Raw genomic sequence first — 23794 nt, forward strand, 5'->3', positions numbered from 1 at the left:
AGAAGCCACTACAAGGGAGGGAGATGATACAATTCAGATTATAACCTCAAAGAAATTTTCACTAGAAGAAATTGGGGAAATGATTATTCAGATGCAGAGGTCAATAAATACTTTGTCAAATAAAGTTCAAGATGCTCTACAAGTAAATCAAGTAATAGAGCAGAGGGTGGAAAAACTGGAAACAGATTTTAAGATCGTAGAGAAGAAGGTGGAATATAATGAGGAAGTACAATCTAATCTGATAAGATCAGAAAAAATGTTCTTGGATAGAATAGAATATCTAGAAAATCAGACAAGGAATCAGAATCTGAGGCTGCTTAATTTTCCTAAGACAAATTTAATGTCTCCTAATGATCTTTTTCGTAGTTATCTAAAGAATATTCTGAAATATTCAGAAGCTTCTATACCAACAATATCTAGGATATATTATCTTCCCCAGATTCATAAAGGAGAAATGGGACAAAATTTGAAAGAAGAGCCTGAAAATATAGATTTAAACTTGACTGATTTTTTGGAAAAATCTTTTGAAACATATAACATCTAGAGCTACTTTGTTAGTTCAATTTGTCTTTATGACAGAAAGATTCTGTGTTGAAATTATATTTTAGAAATCAAAATCAGATGTTCTATGGCCAGAGCATTAGAGTGTTTCCAGACATCGCCCGTTCGACACAGATATGTCGAAAGAAATTCATTAATATGAGATCTGAAGTCCTGGAGAGAGGGGCAAAGTTTATGTTAAGATACCCATGCCGCTGTTTAATCATATACCAAGATTCTAGGGATATTTTTAACCAACCAGAGCAACTGAGGGGATATCTGGATTCTCATTCCCAGTGACCCTTGTAGGAGGGGGGTAAAATTGAATTAAGGATGAAAAGTAAGATAGTTTAGGTTTAATGTATATTATTTCCTTAACTCTGCTCATATATGAAATATGTATGTCTCTTTTTACCTTGCACTATGAATGGTTTAAGATAATCCAAGGTTGTGCTGAATTTCCTTTATGTTTTGAGAATTGTTACTTATGCACCTTGAATTTGTTAATAATTTGAAAAATTCAATAAACAGTAAATAAAAAAAAAAACATTCAAATTTTAATTTTGGCTTTGAAATGAAACTGAAAGATGTTAAAATATTCAGTTTGTGTGGGGTAAAATAAAAGGATCTAGAGCAGTTATGACTAACTTCAGTCCTCGAGTGCCACAAGCAGGCCAGGTTTTCAAGATATCTACAATGAATATACATGAGAAAGATTTGCATACACTGCCTCCATTGTATGCAAATCTATCTCATGCATATTCACTGTGAATATCCTGAAAACCTGGCCTGTCTGTGGCACTCGAAGACTGGAGTTCGCTATCACTGATCTAGGGCCTTGCTCTCACAGCAGATGAAAAACTCCCTTCATTTAAAACTATAAAATATCTGGTATATTCCTTTCTAGAAAACAAAAGTATCTTAAAACATTTTGTGGTAGAAAGAGACATCATATGTCCCTTTTAACATCCAGGCTGTGAGAACCAAAGACTGAATACTGGGGTGGAACATAATGCTTCTTGGTTTTGCACAATCAGAGTTAGGAAAGTGCTCAACTTGACTGGTTTACTTAGGGATAAAGCCCAAAATTGTGAAAAACCAAATTTGTCTTTGCCAAAGAGAAGCTAAGAAAAATCAGATTTCTCCAGTCTCTTACGAGTTTTAGCACAGCTTTCGCCACCAGATCATAAGAATACAGAACACTTATCCCCCAGTCAAGAGAGAAGATACCTACTGCAATTTACCTTCTGATTTTCTTCTTGAGTAAGAGACTGGTGCCTTTCTATTCAGGGTTGTAAATAGGTCCTCCTTGGGTATATCACTCTTGATAAAAATCTGTTTGCCATACCCTCAACCCAGGGACTACTTGTGGGGATCCAGGTTCCATCTTTCCCTGTCTGTTATATGGTTTCTGGGGTGTCCCATGAGAAATAGTCCAGTTCAGTACCTTGACAGTTTCTCAACATAGAAGGAAGCCTGTTTTCTCCCTGTCTATTCAAGTAGAACATGACAATCTATTTATCTGTCTGGACCAAGAATTTGGTTGGCTACCTGATTCCTGAAATCTTTTACAGTACTCAACTGCTCATAGCTTCAGTAAGTTGGTGTGCAACCTCTTCTCCTGGACAAGATCACAAGACCTTCTATGATTGCTTCCCACTTCAGAATGAAACCATCTAAAGTTAAAGGCAATCTGATGAGAAGGGATTTGGAAGGATAAACCCTAGGCTGAACTGTAATGGACAGTCACTAAGTCTCTGAGATCCTCAGTGACACAGATGCTCTTGGAGACTCCGAGTGTCCTGGTTATACTGAGACTTTATGGTTTATTGGGCTTGTCTCATATGGAGACATTCTAGGGGAATAATGAAGTGTGGAACACAGAAGTCGAAATTCAAAAGTCATTTAGATGGATAACTGAAAAGTTATCCATCTAAATGGCTTATCTGGCTATATTCAGCCTTTATTTGGCTAAATGTTAGCCAGCTAATAGGTTAGTTGAATAGAATTTAGCCAGATAAGTCAGGGGCGTTCCGGAGGCATAACTGGAGGAGTTGAGTTAGCCAACTAACTCCGATATTCAGAGTTCATTGATTAATTTAGCCAACTAAGTCTGGTTGGGTCAAAAAGCTGTCCTAAAGTTAGCCAGCTAACTACTTAAGATAGCCTGCTATATTTAATTGTGCGGCTGCACTACTGAATATGTCTCCACAATTAGCCAAATAAGTTTATCCAGCTAACTTTTCTATCCGGACTGTGTCTGAATATAGACCTTATAAGGCCTAAAATTTGCAGCATGGAATAAACTGTCTGCAGACTCTGAATACTCTTCCTATGTGGTCTTGTTGGCAAGGAGGAAAGCCATGGCTACAGGGACCCTACAAATTCGAGCTGACCACTGGGCTTTGTTTTCAGATTATTGACTATGAACCCTAATGACTGCAATAATCGGATAATGATTTTTTCTTAACTAGTCAATTGTTCAAGCAAGGAAATACATGAAACCCTCAAGCATAAAAATGCCACAATGAAAGTAACACATACTGTGAAAACCCATAGAGTTGAAGTTACACAGAAAGACAATGTGGAACTGGAGATGCCTCCTGTCAATTGAATATATCTCCATGTGAGTATCTCCTGTAGATCCAGAGAACCTAGCCAGTCTCGTTTGTTTAGAAGGCAAACTACAGAGCTCATAATAACCATCTTGAACTTTTCACTTTAAGAATTTGTTTGCATAAGTGCATTCTGTAGCCTTCTTTTATGATCCAGAGGATCCAGCTGTCTAAGGTGACAAAGAGCCTATCAATGATGAAAAACTACAACTCATTCTACAAAAGGTGGTCTTCCATAAAAGAAACTGGGATTCTGGCTATATGCTTGGAATTCGGTAAAAATCCTAGTTACCATTTCACCTGGGCAGCTATATGAAGCTTAGTGCTCCTTGGTCTCAAATGGTTAGATCTGTGTGGTGTGAGAAAAGCTGGGGAAGAATTCATTTTGAGGGAAAATGACTTCCTAGACAGATCACTATGAAACCTCTAAGACAATGGGCTTCACTATTGGTTAAACAGAAGCTACTTTGGATTCAATGGGCTGGAGCGGAACTGGATCAGGGAGGGAGGTACCTTTCCCATGTTGTGCCAACAAAGGGTAAGGGGAGGTCCTCATCTGATGTCACACATAGCTGGCTTCCTTCCCTACCCTCTGTAAAGCATAACCCCCTTCTCTCTCCCCTCAACAGCATCCCCTCTCTCACCCTCCTGCTCCCCCTCCCCTTCCATGTCCAACAGCACCCACTTCTCCCTAATAATGAGGTTTTTCTTCCCTCCTCCCCCTTAAAATTTCTCCTTCAACAGAAGCACATGGAAACATAAGCTGTTACCCTCACACACTCTCTCCTTCACTCAGCCTTTCTGCCTCTTGTCCCCATTTGCACTTGCTCATCTGAGCCAGAGCTTGAGCTTCAAGCTGTATTGTTCCTTCTTCCAGCCTGACCAGTTTACAGGAGACAGACTTCTTCTTTCTCCACCTGCGATCAGAAGTGGCATTGGCTTCTCCTCCCTCTAACTATGCAACCTATATAATGTAAACGCTTCTTCTTGGCTGATGCAATGTCAGTTGCTTAGCTTTTTTCTTCAACCTGCACCCAGAGACAGACACTGCACAGGCACTGGAATATATAAAGGAAAGGAAGAAGAGATAGGAGGAGAGTATGTGGGTGGAAACGGGAGGCATTGTGCATGTGTGGAAAGAGGAGGGAGCATTGGCTCGACACCGCTCTATTCCTGCACCAGTCTGGTTTACTCACCAGCTCAAAATGTTGGCAGCAAGTTTAAAATAAACACACAAAAATCCCTGATGCCAAAAGAAGCTGCCACTGGCTCACAGGCTTTACCTTGAAGAATAGTGCTCTAAGATGTAGAGGGCGATGCAAAAGTGGTAATGGATAGGATCTGAAGTGTAGAATGATACTCTCATGAGCTCCACTGCTTCCTAGATGTTTATTTCCAAACTGAATTCCAGCACTGCAAGACATCTGTGACCCTTCTGAGCACACCCTTACAAAAAGCCATAGGCCCATAACCATAAGAGCCTGTGGGCATCAATGATCAAGGCACAGGTTACCGATGCCATGCTTAAAGGATTGTAGATTATGCAGACCATATGATTCGCATATTCCTCACAGGTCCCAAGGTGACAACTCTGCCTGTATTTCTTGAGGCAAGATTCTGAATTGCTGGACTCCTTCCAGGATTTCATACAAGCATTGCATCATATAGATTTGATAAGAAGCTATGTGATACTGCAGCATAGCACTGAGAATGCTTTTCAAAAATAATGTTTAGAGCATGAGAGTTATAGCCAGTTAGTGCAGCAGTATGGGTCTAGACTTCTTGGCCTTGTTCAGGGTGGATTCAGCCACCAAATTCTGGTCCATTAACTGGGATTTTTGTTGAATCTCCTGGTTACCTGGACAAAATGCTGTGTGTTTGTCTTAACAATTGGAAGTACTGTGCAATGTGTGGGGTCTCCTACATCCTAGCCCATACAACCTGGAAGACAGTAGTTGGGCACTCTCACTAACTCTTTAAAGCCATCTGGGTATTTTAAGAAGGACCAAAGGGATAATCGTAGTCATATTCTGGACAAAGTTATGTAAAGAAGAGTCTTCCAGTACAGGATTTGTTCCTGGCCTAAGAGAAAAGATTTTATCTGAAGTTTTTGGAAGAAACAGAACTGAGGGGAGCCAGGGGTTGCAAGAACATGGTACCTACAGCACATGAACAATGAAATGTTTGTCTTTCCAGAGGGCAATGGCAAATTCTGTCGATTTGGCACAGAGTATGGCTACATGACCCATTTGTGTGGTAAGGAACAACTGTTTGCCTTCCTCATTTGTGTGACTAAGGTGAACAAATTGTCTTTGTACAAAACCCATTATTTGCTTCTCTACATTAACATTGTTTCTCAAAATTGTTTCTCAAAATTGCTACTGGGCAGACTAGATGGGTCCATATTGGTTTTACATGAGTCTATTATGTTACTATGACATGGGGCAGCAGGACACAAAAATATATTTATGTGGGCACCAGAGCACGCTAACAGTGCATGTAGGACTCGTAGCATCATGAGGTTCAGGAATGCAATGTACAACCATATACTGGACAGGTAATTCATGATTATGAAAAAAGATGGAAATTATTTTTTAGGATAAAAATCAGAATACCTACTGCTTAACACATCCTACCTCTTCATAGTTTTTGTAGTGGTGATGGTGGCACTGACCATCTGTAATGACTATTTTGTCGCTTAACACTATTCAATTCAGCATAGCATATGCCCCTACTCATTTTCAAGCTGCTGTCTTATACTGAAGTCTGGTTATTCAATCATTTTAATGTCATCTATATAGACTGGAATATCATTGGAATATATTGTGATGCTCCTCCATTGAAGCTTCTGCTATAAACACTTTTCACTTACCAATTGTATGGCTATCATAAGAACAGTTTTAAGAGAAAAAGTTCTCTCACACAGGTCGAACAAGTCTTCCAAACTGGGTCCCAATAGTTCTAGCACCATGGCATTGTATTTGCCACAAGGACCAAAATAGTAAACCTGAGGTATACCATCTGGAAAAAAAAAAAAAGAGAAATATATTTATTTATTTAGCATTTGTTTATATACAGAGGTACAGCTGACAATGCCTTCACTCCGGTTTACATTACAACGAACCAGTTACATTTGAATTCATAACATTAAAACAGATTGAAACAGAGTATTAACTTAGTAAAAAGTTAACAAGTACATTGTTAACTTAGTAAGTAACTAAGTACATAAATTAGTTTTCATTAACTTTTAAGCAAAACACTATCTTTCTTTATAGTGGTCTAAGAATTTGACAGTTACAAAACGATGTTCTGCAGCAGTACCAGCAATGAACAGAAACCTTAAAATAATGTTTAGTACAATTTGTTTCTTTCTTGTGCTATTTTATTTTACCTTTTACCAATTTCATCATTAGTAAAGTGGATAAAAGCACTTGTTGCTATATTGGTTCCATTGCTGAACTGATACATTTAAATTCTATGATGCAAACTATATCACATTATCGATTGTCTTACATCATTTATTGCTTTTTCATATTCTAGTCTTTTCTCACCTATCTTTAGATCAGACACCTTACTTTACTATAATCTTGTCATATATTAAGACTTTCGTCTTTTCATACTCCTCTCCAACTCCCTTACTCAAAGACTATCTACCCTTTCTTTCCTTTGCTCTCCAGCCTTCCCACCCATGCTCAAACCAATACTGGTTAATTGTCCTTATTCATATAAAAATTTTAAAAATTTGCTTTGACTATAAAATCTACCTTCTTTGTACTACTGCACAAAAATTTGAAGATAAGACCTATGAGGCCCTACCACTGCAATAAAAGATATCACAACCCCTAAAACTGTCCTATCATTAGAACAGAAAGTGAGGGTCAGAGTTGGAATGCAAAGAGATAAAAATCAAATGCACACATTACAAATTTTGATGCATGGTAAAAGATTCAGTTAAGAGCGATAAAAGTATATACAGCTCATCTAAAGGTTGTTTCACATGCTTAACTGGATAACTCCAATCCAGACATCTGTTTTATGTCACTAGATTATATCTTAAATTAGTCCATGACAGAGCAATGTCTCCTCAAAAAAAACTGACTCATATGGAGATCCTATAACAATTGACAATATGCCGGTAAGACCTATTAAGATATTTCAAGTATGCAAAGTGTGTGTGTGTACAAGATCAGTTGCATTGAAGAAATTTAGTCATCCAAATGCTGGTTGCTTTACTGATGCCACCCTACATAGAATTCCATGCTTACCTCAGCCTGCCAGTATTTTCTGTAACAAACTTTTAACCAACTCCTTCTAACACGATATAACAGGGGGCTCAGAGAGAAACAGCAGCAATCCATCCAAACCTAAGGAGACCATATGAGAAGAATCCTAACAGGGCTCCTAACTTGTAATGAACTGAACTACATATACACAGATACCTTCACAGCAATACCAGGGGTTAAAACACCTTGACCTAGAAGATGGAAAACGAGAGCAGAGCAAACTGGCAGTCTGAGAAGGACCTGGACTGGCAGAACTTGAGGAAAGGACATTAACAGGTAAGACTAAATTTCACCTTCCTTGTCTTGCTGGACTAGTCCAGTCAAGTGGTATGCACCAAATTCATCCCTTTCAGACTGTGTGGGATACTGCTAGACCCACTCGCATAACACCAGAATCAAAAGCATAATCCTCTCTGTCTTGAAGATTCACTAGATGCTTCATATAATGAATGCAGATGCCCAAGAAATGGCCTGCAAATCTCCAACAGAGAAACTAGGCAAAGCTCTACCTATGAAGACTACTAAGCCCTGGCCATATGATCCCCCAGACCTTGAAGTGACAAACCCTTAGATATGGAAGCAGAGCAGATGGCCTCAGATCCATTGAGCAATCAAAGCTTTCAATGCAGCCCCTCCCTTCTTCTGTCCACTAAAGTAGACAAAAATGATTAGACTTCCTGAAGACATTTGTCATCTTCAAATATCACAAACACCAGCACATACGGGGAACATGAGCTTTGAGGCAAAGGGCAATGATTTAGCAGATAAAGCCGCTACAGAAATCCTTACCATGTATTTAATGGCCATGCAAACACGATTCAGTTCAGAACTGAGTCATACCCCATATCCAATGCCACTGGATGAATTCCATGAGCAACCCAGTGGGGAGGAATTACAAAAATGGATAACAATTGGGTGCTACCAAAAAGGTAAAGAATGGCTGCACCCTAATGGAAAAAAATGTTTGACTACATCAGAAGTGTTGCGATATTTCTGCGCGTGGCATGTAACCATGCATTTGTCTGCAACTGCTTTATTAGCTGGTATACAAAGTAATCACTGGAACCAAAATCTATATGCTTTAGCTGTACAGGTAATTCATAACTGTCTAGTTTGTTCTACTCATATAGCTCGTCGAGGCCCAGCTGTGAGTCCTGGCAGTTTGCCTATTCCCCAGGGGCCAGGTTTGGAATGGCACATTGATTACACTGATATGCTCGAAGCAATTAAAGGAAAACGGTATGTATTGGTATGGGTGGATAGCTTTTCACATTGGATAGAGGCTTTCCCATGTACAAAAGAAACAGCTCATGTTGTCATTGATACCTTTTTGCATAGAATTTTGCCTACTCATGGCTGCCCAATCAAAATTGTATCCAATAACGGCACACACTTTAATAACCAAATTATGACTGAATTACAAGAAATCTGTAATATTATCCACCGACGTGTGTCTGTTTATAAGCCAACCTCAAATGGTTTGGTAGAACGCTATAATGGAATATTGAAAACAAAACTAAGAGTATTGCTCACAGCATTGAATAAAAATAAGACAAACAAATTATATACCTGGTTGGACGTACTACCATTAGCCTTAATGATTATACGAAACACACCAGGTACCATTCATAAAATTACTCCATTCCAATTACAGACAGGACGGATTATGAATCCGATGACAGTAAAACAAACTGATACCCAAGTGGAGTATTGGAAAAAGGTGCAACCCCTAATGGCAATGGCAGCAGACCTGGTACAGGCTGAATCATTGAAAGCCCCTAAAAAGACGTTTTGTGCTTCTTTTTCTGTAGGTGATCAAGTGCTGAGAAAGAATTATACACACAAGACTTGGAAGGATCCGATCTACGTTGGTCCATTCACTATCACAGGGCTGAGCCATACTGCTGCTCGTTTAACAGAACATTCCACCTGGGTACACTTGTCAGATATTCGCTCCTACAGACCCAGTCCATAACGTCATGCCCAACTTGGCTACATTTGTTTGGACTGTTATCCTTTGTCTGGGACTATGGGGGGAATTGAACTCTTCAGCATCCGGTATTTTTGATATAGAATCTGATTCACTTCCTACACGTTTTCAACACAATCTGTGGCTGCGTTTAGCCAATATTACAAATGTCACTTCCTTTTGTTTGACGTATAGTTTAGATCTACATACAATGTTGGGGTCTTGTCTTATTCCAGTGTGTAAGGTCCCGAATGATATTGCAAATGACACTCAGTTGCCACTTATCACTACTGCTTGGCAATACACCTCTCTCCCATTTTGGGGTCGAATAACAAAACGCTTGCCTGCAGATGCCTTGGAATTTCATACCCCGTATGTAGCGAGACCCCATAATGACACTTGTGCTCGTGTCGTAAATTGTACTAAACGAGGTGCCGGTAAATGCCGGGAACTCCCTGAGGGAAATTGGAACTGCAGTCACTATACTAATGTCAGTTTTAACTATGCTCACATTATTTTACCCATAGGATGGTTCTTTACCTGTAGGGCTACTACATTCAATTATATTCCTGCCAATATTAGTGAGTGCACTTGTTGTCTCAGTAGGCTTGTGCCTGTATTGCCCCAGAAACCCGAAAAATTGGATTCCAGGCATCGTCAGACACGTGACTTGTCTTCATTAGAACCCACATGTGATGGAAATGTTTCATTATTTAGTAAGCAAGAATCACTAGCATTAGCTTTGATTAGTGTACCTGCTTTGGCTATGCATCCTGACATAGAGGTCACAAAACTCGCTTGTGCATTGGCAAAATCTATTAATACTACTTCTAAGGCTTTAGCGTTATTGAACCAAGAACAAGATACCCTCCGCAATGCTATCATTAGCAATCGTGGTGCTATTGATTTTTTATTATTGCAGCATCGATTTGGTTGTGAAATTATGCCTGATATGTGTTTTAATATTACTGATAACTCATGGGCCATTGAAAATCAAATTGTTCAATTACATAAGTATGCACAAGATATTAAAATGCATTCTTGGTCCAACATGTGGGACAATATATGGTCCATATTCCCGATTGGATGGATTAGAACAGCTTGTCAATATATCTTAACCTTTCTGATCATTCTGGTTAGTGTAGGCTGTTTTGTACAATGTATACCTAGTTTGATTTTTTCTGTACAGAGATGGTTTCAACCTAAGATTATCAATAACAATATGATAGCCTATAGCAATATTAACCTGGACGCTGCTTGTATAGTGCACACCACAAATCATGTAGGAGATAGGAGGGATGATGAAAGTAAGAATAGTTAAAAGGGAGGTGTCAAGGAAAGATTCTTCCCCAGATTGTGAAGAACGGCCCTCACCTCTTTGCTAGTCCCCTGTGTGAAGAATTGAACGCCGCCAGCGTGAGCCAGCAGCCTTTCTGGCTCAAGGGAGGATTTGCTGATTATGCCCGGGTTCCATCCCCGGCTTCTCCACCATTACTGAATATAATGATGGTATTTCTGCTAAAGAAAAAATACCAGCTAACACCAAACACATTGAAGGCCAGACTCTGCAGGAAAAAGTTATAAACAACTTTTGCATGACAAGAAGAATCAACAAAGACACAGGATGGAGCAGGAGAAAAATGTTGATGGGTACGAACCAGGCAATCTGCTTTAAGGAATGCAAGGGAGAGAGATAAGGGGGAGACAAAACAAACAAAGCAATAATATTTATGGTGTGAAACCTTGCAAGCAGAAAAAACCAGATGCTTTGCTGACTTGGCTAGTTTAAGATATTATTAAGCAGGAGGGCTCAAAGAAAAGGTTGTTGGGGGTTTTTCCCAAAGCCAGCGCTGTGCTAAACAATATAATGTAAGTATATTGTTTTAATTGTTTTTATTTTCTGTATGTATCGCTCTGTTTGTTTATACACAGTATATGATTTACATTAAAGAATAATAAGATAAAAAATTAGAATCAGAGTTGTTCTTTTAAACAATTTTAACTTTGCATTGGGTATTTTCAACACAGGTGAAGGTCTTCATGATCTGCTTATGAAACATCCTTCTTAAGGCAAGGGAGGAAAACCCTTTGGTTAAGATGAAATTGCAAAACTATTTTAGGGAAAAAGGAAGAAATCATGCAGATATTGCCTCATTGGAAAATTTGAGAAAGGATTCCCTACAACAGAGCCTGAAGCTCTGATATCCACCTTGCTGAACATATCACTACCAGAAATACAGTCTTCAAGGTTAAATCTTTCAAATATGCTCTAGAGGAGCTCAAAAAGAGTACCAGTTAAAGTTCTTAGAACCAAATTTAGATTCCACAACGAAACTAACACACTCCTGGGTGGCGGAATATGTTTGACCCTCTTAGGAAGCATGTAACATAACCATGAACTGCAAATGACTAATCCTGTAAACTACTCACAGCAGGGAATGACCACCACCTGTACGTTGAGAGAATTAAGCATGAGCCCTTTTTCCAGATCTTCCTGTAGGAAGGTTAAAACTGTATCCACCACTAGCCTTCCATGGTGAAGTCAGCCTATTTGCACACCAAGCCTCAAAAACCTCACCCCCCCCCCCCCCCCCCATAAAGCTAGTGAAGTGGATCTCTTGCAGGCTTGTAAAAGAGTGAAAACCACCTTGTAAGAATAACATTTCCTTGCTAGATATGTCCTCTCAATGGCCAGGCCATAAGACAAAACAGAGCTGGATTCTTGCATACTGCTGGACCCTATTCTAGAAGACTCCTGCTCTGCAGAAACCTGAAGGGTTTCTCCTCATTGAATTTCATTAAGTTCACAAACCAAATCTGGCACCAAATTACCAGATTTTGAATTCCAGCTATTTTCTGCAAAACTCGTCCCACAATGGGCCATGGCAGCATTAATACATCCAGATCCTTGGAACCTTCCTTTCTTCCGTGACTAAAGAACCAGACCATATTGGCATTCTTCATTGCTATTAAATCCATAATTAATCTTCCCCACCTGATCAAGAGCATCTCACTCTTCTGGATCCAGGGTGTTTAGATTTAAAAAATCCACTTGGACCTCTAGGAACAGCAACGCAGATTAATCTCTGATCATCCTTCCTGATGGGGATGTGAAGACAGCAGTGAGGCAGGGAGAGGGTTTTTTTTTTAAACTTCCCTAGATCTGACAGAAGCCTATTATAACCAACCTAAGAATTTCCATCCAGAACCGAACTTCCAGCGCACTGTCAACCTGCTTTCAATCCAAAATGGGGAGGAAGGTATCTTCATTTTAGGAACCATAAAATAAACTAAATACCTTCCTTGACCCCATTCTAAACCTGGAACTGGAACCACTGCTCCCAACTGACAACATTGCTCTTTAGAGGGGAGTCATAGGGGGACAAAAAAAGGGCATCTGAAATAGGGCATTAAATTGCAAGAAAGAACTGACGATATCCAGGACCCAGTGATCCCAAGTGGTTTGGATCCACTTCCGGTAAAACAATGCCAGGTATCTGAGCCTCCAGAGATAGAACCTCAAATCTTCGTTGAGAGCCTCAGCTGCCGTTGGCCTCACCAGTGGTTCCATCTTTTCCACCCATAGTTAGATTAAGGGGAAGACCAGCGGGACAGATGCCTGGGGCACAAATTTATAGGGGGGGGGTGCTAAGCTGCTTCCTCTGCCTTTGGAAGCATGTCTGACATTTAAGTGATTTGCCTCAGCCTCTCAAACAGCTTTAGCTGGACAGCCAGTTGAGTATCACTGCCACCTTGCTCCTTTCTTGCAGCACCTCTACAAGACTTGGGGTACTACTGTGATCACGTGAGTGTGGCTGAGAGCCCTCAGACACTGTTTAGAGCCAGCATGCAGGGCAGGGAGTGCTCACCTCTCCTGGGCATGAACTCTTGCTCCTGTGTTCCTACTGACTTCATTAATTCTGATTTAGGCCTTTGTTCGGGGCGACTAGCTGAGCAGCCAAGTTATTAGCCTGCTCAGGATTCTGTCACTCCAACCCTGTTTCTATCTCATCCCCATAAAAGAACAGACACTTCTAAAATTGCTAGCTTCGCTGTGATGCTGATGCTCTCCCTGGACAATACTGTTTTGACTCCCTGAAATGGCTCTTAGCAGGAAAAGTCTAGAAAGAAACCTTAACTCTGGCCTCCAGAAGTCTCAGCGAATTGGAGTCTCCCAAGTCCTTCACTAACTTTTCCAAGTTCACCCCAAAAAGAAGCTTGGCCTTCAATGGAAGTTTGGGTAATATGAGCCTTCGAGGCTGAATATACCATAGGGTTTCTCAGTCAGAGAAGACAGCAAGCAGCCACCACTGTGGCCATGTTCTTCACTGACGCCTGAACTAGGTCATAAACATCCGCCAGGAGTGCTATGCCCACTTTAAGATGCACCATCTCCTCCAGCTATATACCAACCTCTTGGAGCTCAAGTTCGGAGCAGGCATGTTCTATCCACACAGCCTCTACAAATGGCAGTCTGCAGCACTAGAACAGAAACCTCAATCTTATGATCCCGAGGATCCTTCAGAACCCTATACTAGGATAATAGTTTTCCTAGTAACTGCACAGATCAGTACATCCACCTGAAGCACCTGCAGCTTCTCATTTTTTTCCATCTACATAGGGTAAATTTTTCCTATCGCTTTTCCAGCCTTCAATCTCACCTCAGGAAAATTCCATTCTGCCACTATCAATTCTCTGAGACTGATGCAGCGGAAATGCTCTTGTAGGCATTTGTATGCTATCTATAATAGGATCTTCAGCAACCTTGTTCCCTTACGCATAGTCAATAAGATATTTTATTGCGGCCAACTGAGAAAGTGGTCAACCTGATAAAACACAACCTACTTGAAATGCATTAGATGTGCGATGGAAGACTCAAGACCCCAACACGGGTCCTGAAGCTCCTGCTGCACATTTAAAGCGGTAGAAATAAAAATAATAAAAGTCGCGACAAATGGGGAGGTTGAGAGGGAGTCAGTGCTGAACTCCATTCTCAACCCAGGGCCACAAGTCTAGGTGGCCCCGACTCACCCCAAAATGTAAATTTAAAAAATGCACCCACATGGCGACGGTACTGGCCCTCCACCACTCTCTCCAAATCCCTCCCATAAAATAAAGGCTCTGGACCCCCTTCCCACCCTCCAAGTGACACTAATGCTCCTCTCTCCCCCCCCCCCCCCCCCCCAAATTAAAAAATATAGTACCAAGGAATCCACCTTGGCCACATTGCATGGGTTCCAATCCCTTGGACCTTATTTCCAGTCACATGGCTGGAGCTAGGTCAGGTCAGTGCTATTTTGTATTCACCCATCCCCAGACGCGGAATGTGTTTTAAGGTACAAGAAGGTGCAGGAGGGGTGTTTGGAGACTTTTTTTCCCTTTTGGTGGAGTGGGACCCAGGACAATTTTTTTTTTTTTAAATCAGGTGAGGGCCACCAGTGTCAATTGGAGAGTGGGTGAAGGGGTGGGTATGGGAAGGGTACGGGGCCAGAGACTTTTATTGGAGGGATTTGGGGTGGAGAGCCAAGGACCATCACTGCATGGGTGCATTTTTAATTATTTTTTTTTAATTTTCATTTTGGGGGGAGTCGGGGCCACCTAGATTGGCGGCCCGGAATTGAGATGGGGGTCAGCACTGATCTCAGAGTCAATGGTGCAGGTAAAAGGATAAAGTTCCATTCAATAATATAAGGTGTTTTTATTGTTAAGTTTCACAATTCATTCAGTGCGGCAACTCCATTCAAAGTAGCAGAGAAGCATTTAAAGTCCCCCGACACGGTCCCGTGTTTCGCGGTAGCTGCATCGGGAGGGACCAAATAATATTCCAAATCTGCAATGTAACATAGGTAATAAAGAATAGAACAAAAACAAAGGCTGCTATATGGAGAATACTAGTATAGTTCACATACCTTATAGAGGAACTTCTGGAGCGCAATCGCCCTCTAATTTTGACAATCATTTAAAGAGCAAAAAAAGGCGCGAAAGCCGAACTCTCGCGAGATGCTGTTACTCGCAGGGCAACACCTGTGATCGTGATGACATGTTAACAACGAGTCCTAATAAAACAGATACCATTCTATGTCTTTGTTTAATCCATTGGGAAAAACTGTGTTGAGGGTATAAATCCATCGCCGCTCCCTCCGACCCAGTATACCGGCGAAGTCTCCTCCCCGCGAGGGGGGCGAGACCACCTCTAATACTGAGAAGGAGAGAGCGGCGATGGAGTGTTCAGCCTGAAGCCAGTGAGTGACTAGAGGTTCATCAGTCCTGGAGGATCTAATATTGGAGCAATGTTCTATAATACGCGTTTTGATCATGCGTGAGGTCTTGCCCACATATAATAGTGAACAAGGACATTTAACCACGTAGATGACTCCTTTAGTGCAGCAGTTTGACTGGGAGTACAATTTGAACACACGTCCTGTCCCAGGATGTATAAACTGTCGAAGACTCCGTGTGGCTGCACATCGTGTAGCGGCCACAGGGGTTGTGCTGACCACTTGTGCGTGGGTGATTATGTAAAGACAATAAAGATGTATGTACAAGACGGTCTCTTAGATTTGTGCCTCTTTTGAATGTAAAACGTGGGGGACCATGCATTAAATCAGTGAGGGACAAGGCTGCCCAATGTCGTTTGATCATGTTAACTATAGTCCTTCCTACGGTGGAAAAGGGGATGATACAATTGTGAGTAACGTCATCAGTCTGTATAGAAGATGTAAAAAGCCAGTCCCGGTGCGTGTACAATGCCAGTTTGAAAGCCTTTTTGATGACCCGCAATGGGTAACCCCTTTCAACAAAACGGGTAAACATACCCCGGGATTGGGAGAGAAATTCCATCCGTGTAGAACAAAGACGACGCAGTCTTAAAAATTACCCCATGGGTATGTTGTCTCGAAGTGCCCGGGGATGACAGCTGTTATAGGCAAGCAAGGTGTTCCGGTCAGTATTCTTGCGGAACAGAGTGGTCTCAAAATGGTCCTCCACCCGAGTGATAGAAAAATCTAAAAAGGCTATACAAGTGGAATGAATACAGTAATTGAATTGAATATGAGGATTAAGTGAATTAACCCAATCCAGAAACATAAAAAACTGGATGTCAGAGCCCATCCAAATAATAAAGATGTCATCAATATAGCGTAGCCATACATGGATGTATTGAAACCATGTAGATGAATAAATATTTGATGTTTCATATTCATCCATGTATAGGCACGCTAAGCTAGGGGCCATCGTGGCCCCCATAGCGGTCCCCTTAACCTGTTGATATATTGTATCCTGAAATTGAAAGAAATTCTTAGTTAACGCTATTTCAGCAAGTTGTACAAGAAAAGATGTGGTGACCCTATGTGGTAGTGGACGTGTGTTCAAAAATTTTTCAACAGTAAGTGCCTCACTTTGAGGAATATTGGAGTAAAGTGAAACCACATCTAATGTAATGAGAAACATTGCGGATTGAGAGACCTCTATTTGTGACAATATTGACATAAAATGAGAGGAATCCCGCACATAGGACCTAATCTGAGGTACCAGTGGTTTAAGGAAAACATCCACAAATTGGGACAGGGGTTCCAGTAAGGATCCTATGCCGGACACTATGGGTCAGCACTGATCCCCACTCAACCCCTTTGTTTGCTATGACTTATTTTTTCTGTCACTTTAAATGTGTGGTGGGAGCCTCATGACCCACGTTAGGGACTCGGGCCTTCTGCTGCACATCTAATGTATTTCAAATAGGTGTTATTTTATTATGGCTGGTCATCTTTTCAGTTGGCCGTGAAATTATCATCAAATTGACTATGCATGACCTTCTTTGCATTATTATTCATGCATGCAAAATCACATGCAAAGATGATCATTCATAGTCAATTTGATTTTAATTTTTTATCGTAGCCAACTGAAAAGGTCATTGTAATCGAGAAGAGTATCTGGGCAAGTATGTATTGACAGTTGTAAAGCCCCAACATGTGACTTTAGCTGCATTTGCACAGTGGAAAGTCCCAGCCACCATGTTGGGTCGAAAACCTCCAGGTGAAAGCTTCAGAGAAAAACAGGAAATTAGACTAGCCTGTACGCATGTGCCAGTAACACAAGGCTAAAGTGCATAAAAGAAGGACACACCAAAGACTGGAAGGATTCCCTGCCGAAAGCTGAACCACAACATGAGCCAATAAAGTCAGCAAGTGACACTTGCCAGACAACCGAGAATCTCCAGTACAGTTCCAGTCCTCCTACCTAAACTGCCTGCACATCAGTCTGGAGAACAAAGACATTTTTCTCAGGAAAGTGACACTTCTGGCTAGGCCATTTGTATATTTATTTATTTTTATTTATTTAGGGATTTTTATATACCGCAGTACGTAAAAAGATACATCACCGCGGTTTACAATAAACAATAATTAGCAACAGGCATGTATGATAACAGGCAGAACAGACAGTAAACCATAAATTAATTAGTTGGGGAAACTTTATTTTGTTGCATCACTTGTATAATGTGTATGCCTCCTGACATTCTTATAAGTGGCTGGTTTGTTATATCTTTGCAAATAATTACAAAATAACTTTTTACATATATAGATATACAGATAGTTATTACTGCCAGAATTCATTATTTCCTTTGGGAAATTTGGGTTATTCCTGCTGTGATCCTCTACCTCCTCTCACTCATAACCCCAGCACTTGGCTCTACCAAAATAGTGGTACTCAAGCTGAGGTGCTCTTCCTTAAGCATGTCCCATGCATGCTTGAATTCTGCAACTGTTTTGGCTATTATCTCTGCTGAAAGTCAGTTTCAAATATCCAACACCATTTCAGTCAGGCCGATTGAACACGCGTTTTCCCTTACCCCTTATTCAGTAAGGGGCAGAAAACGCGTGTCCAACCCGCCGAACCTAATAGCGCCCTCAACATGCAAATGCATGTTGATGGCCCTATTAGGTATTCACGTGCGATTCAGTTAAGTAGAATGTGCAGCCAAGCCGTACATTTTACTTTCAGAAATTAGCGCCTACCCAAAGGTAGGCGCTAATTTCTTCGGGCACCGGGAAAGTGCAGAGAAAAGCAGTAAAAACTGCTTTTCTGTGCACCCTCCGACTTAATATCATGGCGATATTAAGTCTGAGGTCCCGAAGGCTACAAAAAGTAAAAAAAAGAAAAGAAAATTTGAAGTCGGCCGGCGGCTGTCGGGTTGGAAACCGGACGCTCAATTTTGCCGGCGTCCGGTTTCCAAGCCCGCGGCTGTCAGTGGGCTCGAGAACAGATGCCGGCAAAATTGAGCGTTGGCTGTCAAACCAGCCGACAGCCGCCGCTCCTGTCAAAAAGGAGGCGCTAGGGACGCGCTAGTGTCCCTAGCGCCTCCTTTTGCCCGTTTCTACTGCCGGACCTAATTTAAATACTGTATCGCACGCACAGGCGAGTGGGTGTTCGCCCGCTCTCCCGCAGACTTTACTGAATCGGCCCGAGTGAAAGTTATTTTCTTAGGTTCCTCTTGGGCTTTTCCTCCATTAAATGACTCCTTGTTCCTAGCTTTTAATTACATGAACAATGCTATTTTCTGGTCCTTTATTGAAATGTGCTACATATTTGAATGTTTGTATCATATCTCCCTGTTCCTTTCTTTTAGAAAAAATGTTTTTAGCTCCTTCAGTCTATGTGCATGGCTTCAACAGCACCACAAAGCTCATGGCAGACTGCAAGCTGCAGCTGGGAAGAGATAACACTATGATACAAGTGGGGAAGCAGAAAGGGAAAGATTAAGACAGGAAGTGGGGTTGATGAAAGGGAAGGGATGATTGAGAGGTGAGAGTGTACAATGATAGAATAGGGAGAGAAGAGGGAATGAGAGGAACAAGAGCTGGGTGACTAAAGGAAAAACAGTGGGATGAGAGAAAAGGGATGATTATAAGAGCAGCAAGAAGTGAAAGACAACAATGACGGGATAATGAGATAAGGAAATGGAAGGGAAATAAGGAGCAATTGATTAAACAAAGTGAGAGAGTGAGTGGGTTAAAAGATGAGAAGAGGGAAAAACAAAAAATTAGGAAGAAAAAATGAAACTCCACAACAGGCTGGATCACTCATTTGGCAGAAACATTAAAAAAAAAAAAAAAAAAAAAAAGATTTACAATAAAGCTGCCCTTAAGAACATAAGAAATTGCCATGCTGGATCAGACCAAGGGTCCATCAAGCCCAGCATCCTGTTTCCTTCACAGGCCAAAACCAGGCCACAAGAACCTGGCAATTACCCAAACACTAAGAACCACCAATGCTACTGATGCAATAAATAGCAGTGGTTATTCCCTAAGTAAAATTGATCAATAGCCATTAATGGACTTCTCCTCCAAGAACTTATCCAAACCTTTTTTGAACCCAGCTACACTAACTGCACTAACCACATCCTCTGGCAACAAATTCCAGAGCTTTATTGTGCGTTGAGCGAAAAAGAATTTTCTCCGATTAGTCTTAAATGTGCTACTTGCTAACTTCATGGAATGCCCCCTAGTCCTGAGTCCATGTAAATGTGCTATAGAACTACCAAAACACTGCCGCAGAATTTGTTAAGCCTGGTTGCAGAACCCACCTATAAGCTGTTAGAGGAAACCAGGGGATCTTATAGTAATTAAGACATTTCATCAATCTTCTTTTATGTCTGTTTTAATTACTATTAACACATATATTACAAGTGGATATTATGCATTATGAAATTAGCAGAATATTCTGGGGTTCTGAGTAAACACTGAGGAACAAGCTCGACACTACTATTAAATATTAAATTCCCTATTACCCTGAAATGCCTAAAAAGGAAGGAGAGAATCAAGGTTCTTTGACCCTCTGACATGTGGGTTCAATTCTCAGCTGACCACATACCAGAGACAGCTCTAGGAGACACACTGAGAACTTGTTCAATAGCATTCTCTCTGAGCGGAGAACTTTTGTTCAGGCCTGAGGTGTGGATTCTGCCACCCTTGCCAGGAAGTTTGGTTTCAGGGATGCAGTTGCATCTCATTGGGCCCTAGATGGGGAGTTTGGCACCCTCAAAAAAACAGAAACCCAGATTGTACTTCACCCCTCCCATTTTATAGAGATGACAGAATATTTATTTATTTATTTATTTATTTATTTTTAATTTTATATACCGGAATTCCTGTATACAATACAAATCAGTCCGGTTTACAGTAAATGAAGAAATTGCCCCAGTCTGGGAGGTCAGACCTGGGTTGATTACATCGAACATTGAACATTGAAAAATAACAATGCAAAATAAAAAATAAAAATAACAATTAACAATTAAACATTAAACATTGAATGTTTTCGTGACCTAAATTAAATTAAATTAAAATAATTAAAAAGTTAAATATTGCATATATATATATATATGTTGAATATTGTTAACTGTATAAAACAATAAATTAAAGGTTCAATCAGGATAAGGTGCTTAGTTGGATTCTGTAAATTGGAACGCTTGTCTGAAGAGCCAGGTTTTTAACTTTTTTTTGAACTCTGGCAGACTGGGTTCAAGGCGTAGGTCTGGGGGGAGAGCATTCCAATGGTGTGGTCCTGCGGTTGAGAGTGCTCTTTTTCTTAGTAAAGATGTTGCTGGTAAATATAAATATAAATATAAATATAAATGTTTAAATAAATAAAATTCAGTAAGGAAGAAACTGAATGGCTGACATGGTGCAAGCTGAAGTGGCGGCTCTATCCTATGTTGTTGAGTGGGAGAAGAGAAGCAGAGCAGCGTCTCGGAGGGAGCTACCCTCAACTATCAAAGGATACTGGAAACCCTGGCAGTCAAGTCATCTTTGGACGACCTTGCTGATATACTAGCTCATTTGGAAGGGATTCTCCCTGGGTATGTTACTCAGCTTTGTAAACTCATCAGATGCTACTGAAAAAAAGTGCATGATTCTTTACTGGATGACCATACCATGCAGTTAAGTGCTTTATCATCTCAAATTTCTAAGTTACAAGTTGCTAATGTTGCTGTGGTCAAAGTCAGTTATTTCTGTGAACTAAGCTGGAACTGCTGGATCAAAATTCTAGCTACAAGTATTACGATTTTTGAATTTTCCTAGAGTGAGGTTCTTCTCTCCACTGGAGATAGTTAAAAAGCATTTTTGTAAATTTTTAAAGATTATAACTGGACAAATGCTATCCCTCTATAAGGTATATTACCTACCTTCAAAGAAAAAGTTAATTGCATGTCAGAATGGTCAGCTTGAGCCTCTGGTTTTTATAGACCAGGGGGCAGCCAACTCTTGTCCTCAAGAGCCAAACAGGTCTGGTTTTCAGGATATCAACAATGAATATACATGAAACAGATTGGCATGCACTACCTTCACTGTATGCCAATATATCTCTTGCACATCCTGAAAACCAAGCTGGTCTGTGGCTCTTGAAGACTGGGGATGGTCACCCCTACTGTAGATTGTTTAAATGTTTCAGCACTTCTGGATTCATCCCAAGAGGAGAGAATTTCCAGATGAACTAATTGTCACTTTTGTTTTGAAGATGGATAGAGACTTGGTTTTTAAATCATATTACTTCATTCTTTGCTTAAAAGGTATTTTTCCTGATTTGTGTAAAATTTCTTAACTAATAGGCAAAACTTTCTGGCTTTCAAAAAGCAAGTTTTGGAGATGGGCACAAGTTTTATTTTCCCTAAAGCTTCCATGCAAATGTGTTATTTCTTATAATAAGGGCAAATACATTTTCTACGATACGCAACACCTTAAGTCCTTTCTGAATGAGAAAGCCAGATGTTCTCGAGTTCCAATGATAGGTCGTATATATGCTTAACAATTTTCTCTTTATCAATGACTGACTTTGGTTCTGGCATAAATTCATCTGCTATATTTATATTATACCTGAACACATTGGTTACATGTTTCCCCCCATATATGGACCTGATGTTATTTCAGGATTTAATTTCATTAGTTTTTTTATTCTTTGTATGTTTAATTGCTAAATGAACACGGTATTGCCATAAACACATTACTTATGTAAATGTTCACATTTACATACTTATTGCACTGAAAAAAAAAGGAGTTAGCAAAACACCAGGATTTCTTTGTTAAACTGTGCGAATGCTAGCTTTTCTGCCCTGGCAGAATCATCAAAATTTGGCACATGCCTCATGTGCGACATCTGCTGTAACAGTTTCAAAGCAAAGAGACTAAAATTTTTATACCTTTTGAAAGACCAAGCTCAAAACAAAAATTATAGAAAGCAGAACTGCATTCATTCAACAGGTGTTCTCCAAGGAAATCATAATGTCAGTCCTCTCAAGTTGGTGGTGACATCTGATAAGCCCAGCTTGAAGCTTATGAGAAAGTTTCTAGAACTTTTCCTTTGCCTCCCTGGCCATAGACAGCATGCCATTGTGCCGATGTAGGGGCCCCTTCAGTCTTATTTCTTGGCTTAAATAAGGAGAAGCCTATTCCAAGGGGAGGAAAGCAGGTTTCATGAGGACCGACATCCTGCTGTCTTTTGAGAACACCTATTACAGGTAAGCAATTCTACTTTCTCTGAGAACAAGGATGGCAGTCCACACAGGTGGGGGACAGGGCCGGTGCTTCCACTAGGCAAACTAGATTGTTGCCTATAGCATCAACCCTTAGGGAGGGGGCATCAAAACTGCCAGCATGACCCCTATGCTGGCCAAAGATAGAGGCCATAGAAGAAAACAGGAAAGAGAGGCCCGAGCGGAGCCCATCCGAGGCCCAAGAGGACCACAGATGCAGCCCATCCTGCCCACAGCCAAAGCGAGGAAGGAGAGAGGGCTGCAGGCAGATACCAAACCACCTGTAGTCGAAGATAGGAAGGAGAAAAGACTGCAGGCGGATCCCATCCAGCCCATTGCAGAAGAAAGGAAGATAGAGGGCCACAGGTGGAGCCCATGCTGCCCGCAGCCAAAAAGAGGTAGGCCTGGGAGGGTTTGATTAGGGAACCCATCCCACATGCAGCAGATTATGGAAAGAGGCATGGAGCAAGAGAGCAATTGACTGGGCTGACAGACTAAGCAGCTGCTGCTGCACATATGCTTCTACGGGAAGAAGTGGGAGAGAGTGAAATAGCATGTGTGTGACTGAAAGCATGTGTCTATGTAAAAGTGACAACATATGTGGAGATATCATGTAAGATGTATTTGTAATTGAAAGCATGCATGGAGAGAGATGTTTTTGTGCATGTCTATGATTTTAAGCATGTATGTGAAAGAGCATTTGTCTATAGGTGAGGGAAGAAAGTGTGTGGGCAGCAACACTGCTCCAGCCACTGCTAATCCATGACAATCTGAGGGCATCTGAAAATCAAAAGCTCCTAGATATGAAGAGAGGGTAATTATTTTAATTATTGCTTTGGAAGTTATTTGATGTCTGATGTATTGA

The 23794-nt window shown here is 40.8% G+C and overlaps 1 protein-coding gene across 8 annotated transcripts in view; it reads right to left on the minus strand.

The window, feature by feature from the left end:
* Positions 1-23794, minus strand: part of CSNK1G3 (casein kinase 1 gamma 3) — a 448270-nt gene that overhangs the window by 206465 nt on the left and 218011 nt on the right. For all 8 annotated transcript variants that reach the window (XM_029619760.1, XM_029619702.1, XM_029619712.1 and 5 more), the window contains one exon: positions 6028-6176. In XM_029619760.1, the coding sequence (XP_029475620.1) occupies positions 6028-6176 (149 nt within the window). The remainder of the gene's footprint in view (positions 1-6027; positions 6177-23794) is intronic.

Source organism: Rhinatrema bivittatum, chromosome 1, assembly GCF_901001135.1.
Source record: "Rhinatrema bivittatum chromosome 1, aRhiBiv1.1, whole genome shotgun sequence".
NCBI classification, from domain to species: domain Eukaryota; kingdom Metazoa; phylum Chordata; class Amphibia; order Gymnophiona; family Rhinatrematidae; genus Rhinatrema; species Rhinatrema bivittatum.